Raw genomic sequence first — 9160 nt, forward strand, 5'->3', positions numbered from 1 at the left:
CAAGTGAGCGTGTACTTCCTTTTCATCATCCAACCAAATCTCATTCCTGCAATCGCTACATGGACAACACATGTACTTGTCGTTTCTTCTTATCCTATCCTCCACTGCGGCTTTCATAAAACTTAATACGCCATCTCTAAACTCCTTGTACTGACGCATCAGGCCAGTCGTGTACATCCAACTTCAATCCATCGCTAAACAATGAACAAAATATTAGTTAACATCTCATAACATAAGTACTACTAAATTAATAGGAAATGATTAGTACCCTTTTGCTTACTTTTATGATTTTCCTGTTTTTGTTTGCAAAAACATTACAAAAATTCGCCCCCTTCAACCTCCCACCAAAATAGTGAACAGTGGGATAACTACAGACAACGGACTGCTGGAATATATATAGTGTGCAAAGTATATCACAATCGGGCCAAAAAAATGTCATCTCTAACGGGCGCACACTAATCTCTAACGGGCAGAAATAGAAGCCCGACACTGATAAGAGTCATCGGTGACGGGCATTAAGGCCATCTCAATAGGGCCTTCTTTGGAGCCCGTCACCGATGACACTCATCTGTGACGGGCTCAGTATTTGGGCCCGATTGAGATAGTGGAGGTCATCTCAATCGGGCCTAACTTCGAGCCCGTCACAGATAAGTGTCATCGGTGACGGGCTATAGGAATATGCACCCCGACGAGTACATCTACAACGGCAAAAATTTAGGCCCGATTGAGATGACTTCGTTCTGACGGCCCACGTTGCCTAGGTATGTGATGGGCCGTCACAGATGAGAGGATCTGTACTAGTGTTCTTGTGTGTCCACCTATTCAAACTCTATTAGAACAGAGATCTTATTTCAGCCCCTTATATGAAGGAATTTGTGAACTACATAAATAACTAATCAACTGCATGAAGGAGATCTTACAAGATGGGCTTGACCTAAACATTGACCGGTCTATCTCGTCTTATATTGAATCCTCAATGATTCCAGCGGTTCTCCCTTTGTTTCTTTTTAGTGAGTTTAGGTCAAACCCTAGAACAAGAACAAACCAATGCGGAAGAAGAAAGAAGACGTTCTGATCCTTTTATCTGTGAAGATCTATTCGATGCGTAAATCAATGCCCGATTTATGTTTTACCTACCGATCAATACCGGTTCAGTCCAGCCGAGTAATCCATTCACTTAAAATACTAATATTTTACTAGTTAATTACTCCACAACCAGTGGTTATAATAATTTTCATTCTGTTCCATGCCCCTCTTGATGAATGGTCCACATTACTCCACCTCCCAATACTATATACCTCTATATATATATATATGCTTCTGTCATTTTTGCAGCGGGCATGGCTAGCAAAGGCCTGAGTCTAGCCAAAAAGACAAATTTTATTTTTTTTGGTTCTAAACTCATCCCTGACGGGCATTTAGCTAATGCCCGAAAGAGAGAACTCATCCGCGACGGGCTATAGAGTCAAGCCCGTTAGAGATTAGTCATCCGTGACGGGCTTTTAGAATACACCCGATAGAGATAAGTCATCCGAACCGGGACTAGTTTGATTCAACACATGGGGTCAAACCTATCGGTGACGGGCTCTGGCTGAATGCCCGATGGAGATGGCTACTCATCCGTGATGGGCTTAGTGGTGTGGCCAATTGAGATTAGTCATCCGTGACGGGCTCCTAACTACGGTGGTTTGACTGGTCATACTCATCTGTGACGGGCTTGGTTGTCGGCCCGATTGAGATAGCATCTATCCGTGACGGGCTTTAGCCCGATTGAGATATTTTCTCACATCAGTGACCTTTGCCCACTGACGGGGGGCCTTACCCGATAGTGATGAGGCTTTCAGCCCGTTAAAGATAAGCAATCCCGTTCTAGTGGAAGTCACGTGCGGTGGACCCGCAAGGAGAAACAGTCAAGAGGGAGAAGCTCTAGCATGGTCATGTGTTTCGGACAAAACATAAATCTATAGAAAACCATGCAAATGAAAACTTTTACGCTAGTATAACATGTTCTTTGGAATAAAACATAAATTTAGAGTAACGTGTGTGTTCTTGGAACAAATCGTTAATCTAGAGGAAACCACACAAATAAGAACCTCAAAGAACACAACCTAAATCTAGAGAAAATCATGCAAATGAGAACCTAAACGTACGCTAGTATCAGGCAAATGACTTAAGTGGTACCTATACAGTACCGATTTAAATTTGAAGACAATTCTACCATTTTCTCTCTAGTAGCAAATTTATGTTTTACCCTTGGAACCTAAGTACGTACACTAATACTTAAATACTATTTACATGGTACCATGTTACTGATAATTAAGCGTTGGATTTTTACTCTTTGGAATGCAAAAACTATAAAAGCTCTCATATATATACTCCCTCCGTTTCTATATATTTGACGCCGTTGATTTTTTTAAATATGTATATACACTAGAAAAAATAGTATCCGTGCGTTACAATGGGTGAAGTATATTTTAATCTTATTATTATTATATGGTTTAGTTAAGATGAAATTCACTATGGAAGTTCGCTTAGATATATATTTTTTTAGAAAATAATGAGCTGCAGTTAGCTAGGAGTCCGATCGTCCCAAGTTAGCATGTGAGTTTTTTTAAAACAGATTTCTTATATGATTCCTTCTGTACCAAAAGTGAACGATCTTAAAAACCGACTCAAATACAGATATATATTTCCAAAAGCAAACAAACTTAAAAACCGACTCATATACGGATGACGTACCAAAATATCGGTAAAAACAACTTCAATTTTTGTGATAGTAGAGATATATAGAAGTCATTACTAACTCAAATAAAAATATACTGCTATATGAATTATATTGTTGAAAAGCTCCCCTAGAGCACCAAACGAAGTTTAATCCAATCGAACGTGATTGCAAGCTTCAGTGGGATCGATCGATCATGCATGACATCTCGCGACATCCTGCTAATCCCTGCAATCCTGTTCTTTCTCACATCCACGCGTGTACGTGTTTGCGGGGCCGCCGGGGTGGAGGAGCTTTGGTGTTCCAGGGATGTCGTCGTGGTTCATGGTCGTGTAGCCGATTTCATTGTCGGCGGAGACGCCGACATCCTCGACGGCGGTGAGGACGAGGAGAGCCACCAGGGACAGGCCGACGACGACGGTCAGGTTCACCCTAGCTTTCGCCATGGCGATCCGAGCTAATATAGCTAGCTTCACAGATGATCGACGGGCACCTCGATCGCTCGATCTCCTTCTCTTTCTCCTGGTTTGTGTGAATCTGTGATGAGTTAATTGTTGGCTAAGGCTAACTGATTTTATAGTGTAGCATATGTCTAAGATATGAGAGGATTAATTAATGGTCCAGGAGTGTTCTAGCTAGGGGTTTGTATTACCGCATGCATTGATGATTTCATGGTAAAAACTAACAATAGCATGGATCATGCAGGGATGGATGGCTCATTTTGGCCACCATCTAATGTATGGTGTGGATATATATAGCTTTTCTAAAGTTAGGTTTCTGATGTGCGGTGCAACTGACTACTGTAACTGTTCGCTTTTAATTTATTGGCCGTAGTTTTGAACTAACAATCCCTGACAGTGGCTTTCAACGGTTCATAACCGCCTGCCAATATTGTGCTTATAAATTCTATGATAAAAGAAAAAGGCTATCTATGATGAGTTGTGTTACTGCCCATATGGTTTCATGGCAAGATTTGTCTATACCGATTGGAAGATATATATAAAAGAAAAAGGCTATATGTACCAACTTTTTTCGTACTAACACTGAAACATAATTGACTAATGCACCAGAAGAAATACTCATTACGTTTCAAATTACTTGTCAACTTTGTCCTAATTAAGTCAAGTATTCCTAACTTTAACTATTAAATCCAAGAAATTTATGTGTGAACTATATATTATAAAAGCATATTTCTCATGTTGAATCTTAAAGCATAAATCACTACTAAAAAAACCTAGATAGGTGTTGGTTGGGAACCCGACATAGGTGCCGGTTTTTTCCAACTGGCACCTAAAAAGTGATACAGATGAGAGAAATCAAAGGTGCCGGTTTTGAAACCGGCACCTTTGTGGTCCCAAGAATAAAAAAAATCGGCTCGATGCCAAACATGCCCAATTATCGAGCCACTCGCCAAACATGCCCAATTAATATTTATGTTGACGCCAAATCGTGTTGTCATGTTGTGTGCAACTCGCAACGGCACCCGGAGATGCGCCGCCGCAGGGAATGGTAGATATATGCCACCGAACGAACACCCGGGAGGGACCCATCAGGGTTAACGCGTGCTAGTTTGTCCTAGGTTCAACTGGCCAGTTAGGACATCCTGTAACACCGACGAGAGACGACGAACAATTAAGGAATTGGAGTAGAATATACTTTGCATGGCATAGGTAGCAAGGAGGAGGAAGATATAGAATATAGAGGGTTTGGACAATAAATTTTAACGATTGATTGGTGGTTGTTTCAATCAGGCTTAGTCCTCTATATTTATAGGAGAGGTGAACTTGTTTCCCAGGGTCTTTTCCACATCCAATAGATGTTGAAACCAATTAGAACTCAAAAATCTCAGACCCAAGAAAATAAAACCTGAGATCCGACAAGTCGAACTGCTGGTACGACCGCCCACATGTCGCCAGTGAGGCCGCTCCCCGCAGATGAATTAGACCGGCCCTATGGTGGCGGTCCGACCGGCCTCACGTGGTAAGCCCGGGACCTTCTCAAATTTGACCACATTTTCATATTATTACTCTAGGTGTGATTTCGATGTTAACCATACATATGCTTGTACAATTATTCATGCCGGTTTATTAAAAAAAAGAAGAAGAAGAAGCAACCAACCCAAAAAGCCTGGCAAACATATATCGTCTCTGTCCCCTCTATAGGATAGAAATAATATACAATGGCGACGGTTTCTTACAGCAAAACACCATATATAATTTTGTGGTATACATCCATCAACAGATCCACATTCTTACAATGCTTTCTAGCAAAGATCATGGCAAATTTTGCCAAAGCTGCAACTATATATATAGAGAGAGAGAAATCATTACTAACCCACATAAGAATTTGCTGTTACAATACTTATATTATCGAAAAGCTCCCCTATATAGCACCAAACGAAGTTTAATTCCAAACGAACGTGCATCGCTATAGCATCAGTGATCAATCGATCGATCGATCATGTCATCTTGCTATCCCTGCACGCCTGCTCTTTCTCACATCCACGCGTGTATTTGTTAGCGATGTCGCCGGGGTGGTTGAGCTGCGGTGTTCCAGGGATATGGTCGCGATTCATGGACGAGTAGTCGATGACCTGCGCGACGACGGCGACATCCTCGACGGCGATGATGAGGACGAGGAGAGCCACCAGGGACGACAGGCCGAGGACGGTCAGGTTCACCCTAGCTTTCGCCATGTCGATCGATCGAGCTAGAGCTAGCTAGCCTCACACAGATGACGACGGGAGTAGTCTTCTGGTTGGTGAATCTGTGATGAATTGTTGGCTATGGATAACTGATTTTATAGTGTAGCGTGTGTCAAAGATATGAGAGGATTAATATGGCTGGGGAGAGTGTGCGTTCTAGGGGTGTGTATTACTGCTCGCGTTCATGATTTCATGGCAAAAACTAACAATAGGATGGATCATGGATAGATGGATGGATGGCTTCGTTTTGGCCGCATGTAATGTATGGTGTGCATATATATATATATATATATATATATATATATATATATATATATATATATATAGCTTTTCTAAAGTTAGGTTCCTGATGAGATGTGCGGTAAAACATGAATATCGTAACTGTTTCTCTTTTAGTTTAGTCTTGAATCGTCTCTGATAGTGGCAGTGTTCAGAACCACCTGTGATTGTGCTTATAAAGTCTATGATAACCCTTTTTACGGTTGTGTTATTGTCTATATGGTTTCAAGATTTCTGTCTATACTGATTGGAAGATCGGAATTGCTAAAAAAAATATTGCAAGTTTTTTGGGAAAAAAAACTTTCAAATGCAACTATATATATAGTACAGTTGTAATGTAACTAGACTATAATTACACTATAGTTATATTGTAACTGCACTATAACGACATTGTAATCTCTATATTAAGTTAGATACAAAGTTGCATATATTACTTTAATACTTACACTGGTGGAGAAGTGCTTTTTAGTCCCGGTTCGTAACCCCCCTGTAGTCCCGGTTTTTCAACCGGGACTACAAATCCGAGACTAAAGATTGCTATCTTCAGTCCCGGTTCAAATAACCGGGACTAAAAATCGATCTTTAGTCCCGGTTGGTGTTACCAACCTGGACTAAAGATATTTTTTTTCTTTTTTTTTCTGTTTTTAATATTGAATATTGACTTCACACCATCCCCTCCCATATCCAAATCATCACATATCACAGAACATCTCCAAATCCTCAAATCCTCAAACAAATCATCTCCAAATACATCACAAACTCTTAAAAAAATAGATCATCTCCAAATACATCACAAATCTTAAATAAATTACATCACAGGGTTCTAAAAAATTCATCACAGATTCACATCTCATACAAAAATACATCACAGATTCACATCTCAAAAAAAAAAGAAAAAAATCCGGCCGGCGGCCACTGCCGCCTCCCTGCCTCCCCTCCGCGCTGGCCGGCCGGCCGGCGCCGTGCCGCCGCCGCCGCCGCGCCGGCCGCCTCCGCGCCGTCCCCCGCACCGCCGCCTCCGCGCCGGCCACCCGCCGCCGCCGCCGCCTACCTCGCCCACGCCGGCCGCCTGCACGCCTCGCAAACTGTGGGGTGAAGGAAAAAAAGGAACTCAGTTTTCTGGGTTAATAATTTCTCTGGTAGTACAAGCATTAAGATTCAATGAAAACATCAGATGCTGATCAGATTTCACCTTTGGATGCAATCTATTTCTAATTTTCTACTTCTGTGTTAGTAAAACTTATATAAGTTATATTACCATTTACTTGCAACAATCTATCAATATCAGACCTGAAATTGTTCAAGCTTGTCTCTTCAGTTCCAGCTGCACATTTTTTTTGTATGGGCTTTACTGATGATGAACTCCGGTCACACAATTGTAGGATGGTGAAAAAAAGCCTATATTCTGCTGTTAGACAATTCATAATTAGGTAAGGGAATTTGGTAAAGAGTACAATTTACTCTGCAAGAAACATAGATTTATGCTTGCTAATCCCAGTAGATCATCGAGCCATCACTTTCTTTTACAGTAGTAACTTCGCTCAAGAAAATGTTTGCCTTTTAAAGGAAAAGGGATAATTTTACTCTACCACCTTGCCAGGGCCAGAGTTGTGTGCTTGTATAGGTTAAAGTCAGTTTCTTTTGCAGGAAAATGCTATGCCTTTACTCTTTCCTAAAAAATCGGTTTTGGGTTATGCTGTTACAGTTTCTTTCCATATTTCTTTTTCAGATGTTGGGGCCTGTGTCCCAACTGCATGAAGATTTCATGCAGAACATTTAAACAAGTAGCAAAGCTTCTGTCTGGCCATTTTTAGACAAGTTGATACATCAATGATACAATTCTTTCTCAATATTTTGTGGTTCAGGAATTTGATATTTTAGGCCACCGACTGGGTCTTCGACACCACAGAGGACTGCGCCTGCCACGGTGATTATCGCCTTGTTTAACCTCTCAGCAAGGTGGATTATTTTTAATCAATCCAAACATGGCATTGCGGTGATTTCTCGTGGGATCCATGCGCCATCCAGATTATGTTGCGCAGTAGTAGAGTTTGCAAGAATTATTTATTTGTTAACATATACGCGCCAAACAATTCCACCCAAAAGCCTTAATCTGTGAAAAGAGGTTGGGTAATCTACTCAATACTTAACAACTAATATGCTGCACTGTTTATGCTAATCTGTAGCTTGGATGAATCTGATGTAACATATTCTGAGTGCTTGGGTATAGTAATTATCACTATGTACTAGACAATACATTTTGACCATGCGAAGGTATGTGGAAGGTGTTATCGCTTTTTTTTTTCTTATAAAAGATATGCTGGTTGTTAGTGTTGCCATTTTGATTATGACTCTACGTTGCTATTTGCATATCAGTTATCAGTGGAACTTTTACTTTTTAACCGTTGTACTGTAAGCCACTTCAATACAGGCCATCATATACAACTAGGGAGCACGTTTTCTTGTGTGCTACTGACAAATAAAATACAAAGTACATTTCAATGGGATTTGTTTACAGCTTATAAGTGATGTTCTTTGTTTTACACCATTTTTAGTCATCGTACAAAATTAGGCTGAAATTGTTCTTAATGCTATTCTTTTCAGCACAAAAGTCCCTGTTGCTACTGTGCATGAAGATCTTTCCTCTGTGGCTCCTCCTCCTGTCCATTGCCCTCGGTGTTATAAAGTTACCATTTGATATTTCTGGTCTGGGTAATCTCCTAATGTAAGGTGTTAGTTTGTTCTATTATTCTATTCTCGATTATACAAGCTGTGGCTTTAAAGAAATAGCAGTAGATATGATATGGACCATTGAGGTCACTTCCATAAACTTGGATCTGGGTGTGCAACATTTGTCAGTACACCATTGCCCTCGGTGTTATAAAGTTACCATTTGATATTTCTTTGATCTGATCAAACAAATCTTAATCCTTCTTTCATAGCACCAGCACTGTTGCATCTTTTGCCTAAACATATTATGTTATTACGCTGTCACACTGTTGCTTGTCCTCTATGTATTGTCCCTAACAAATTTTGCTGTAAACATGTCCTGTCAATAGTCATAGCCATCACTAACAAGTGAGCTACGTATCTATTTATTTGTCAGTACACCAAATTATGTGCTATTATGATGTTGCACTACAACATCACAATTGCACATCCTCTAACTCTGCTTTAATGCTCTAAATATACTCTGTTAACAAGGATATCCATCGCTATTATTAGCTGCTAATGAATGAATTGTATCCAGGCGGCGCGCCAACGGCGCGCCCCAGGCTCTAGTACTCCGAATTTTTTTCATATAATAATTAATAACCTCAAAGTTAAATAAATAGTAAATTCGAATCAGTAATTAGAAAAATAGGAAGGACGTTGGGAGCAACAACGTCTCAAGTGGACGCTTGGAGAGACGACGTCCTTTAATGGACGCTGTAGGCTAGCACGTCCATCTAGCT

General features: G+C 40.5%; 1 protein-coding gene across 1 annotated transcript; it reads right to left on the bottom strand.

Moving 5' to 3' along the window:
* Positions 1-2694: 2694 nt before the first annotated feature.
* Positions 2695-3279, bottom strand: LOC127780533 (uncharacterized). The gene has a single exon (XM_052307451.1). It carries the CDS (start codon positions 3166-3168, stop codon positions 2944-2946), a length of 225 nt encoding a protein of 74 aa, XP_052163411.1. The 5' UTR covers positions 3169-3279; the 3' UTR covers positions 2695-2943.
* Positions 3280-9160: the final 5881 nt, after the last annotated feature.

This window comes from Oryza glaberrima, chromosome 7, assembly GCF_000147395.1.
Source record: "Oryza glaberrima chromosome 7, OglaRS2, whole genome shotgun sequence".
Classification (NCBI taxonomy): domain Eukaryota; kingdom Viridiplantae; phylum Streptophyta; class Magnoliopsida; order Poales; family Poaceae; genus Oryza; species Oryza glaberrima.

Bases quoted from the DNA above. Each gene is read 5' to 3' on its own strand.
- LOC127780533 (XM_052307451.1), bottom strand. From the start codon at position 3,168: ATGGCGAAAGCTAGGGTGAACCTGACCGTCGTCGTCGGCCTGTCCCTG.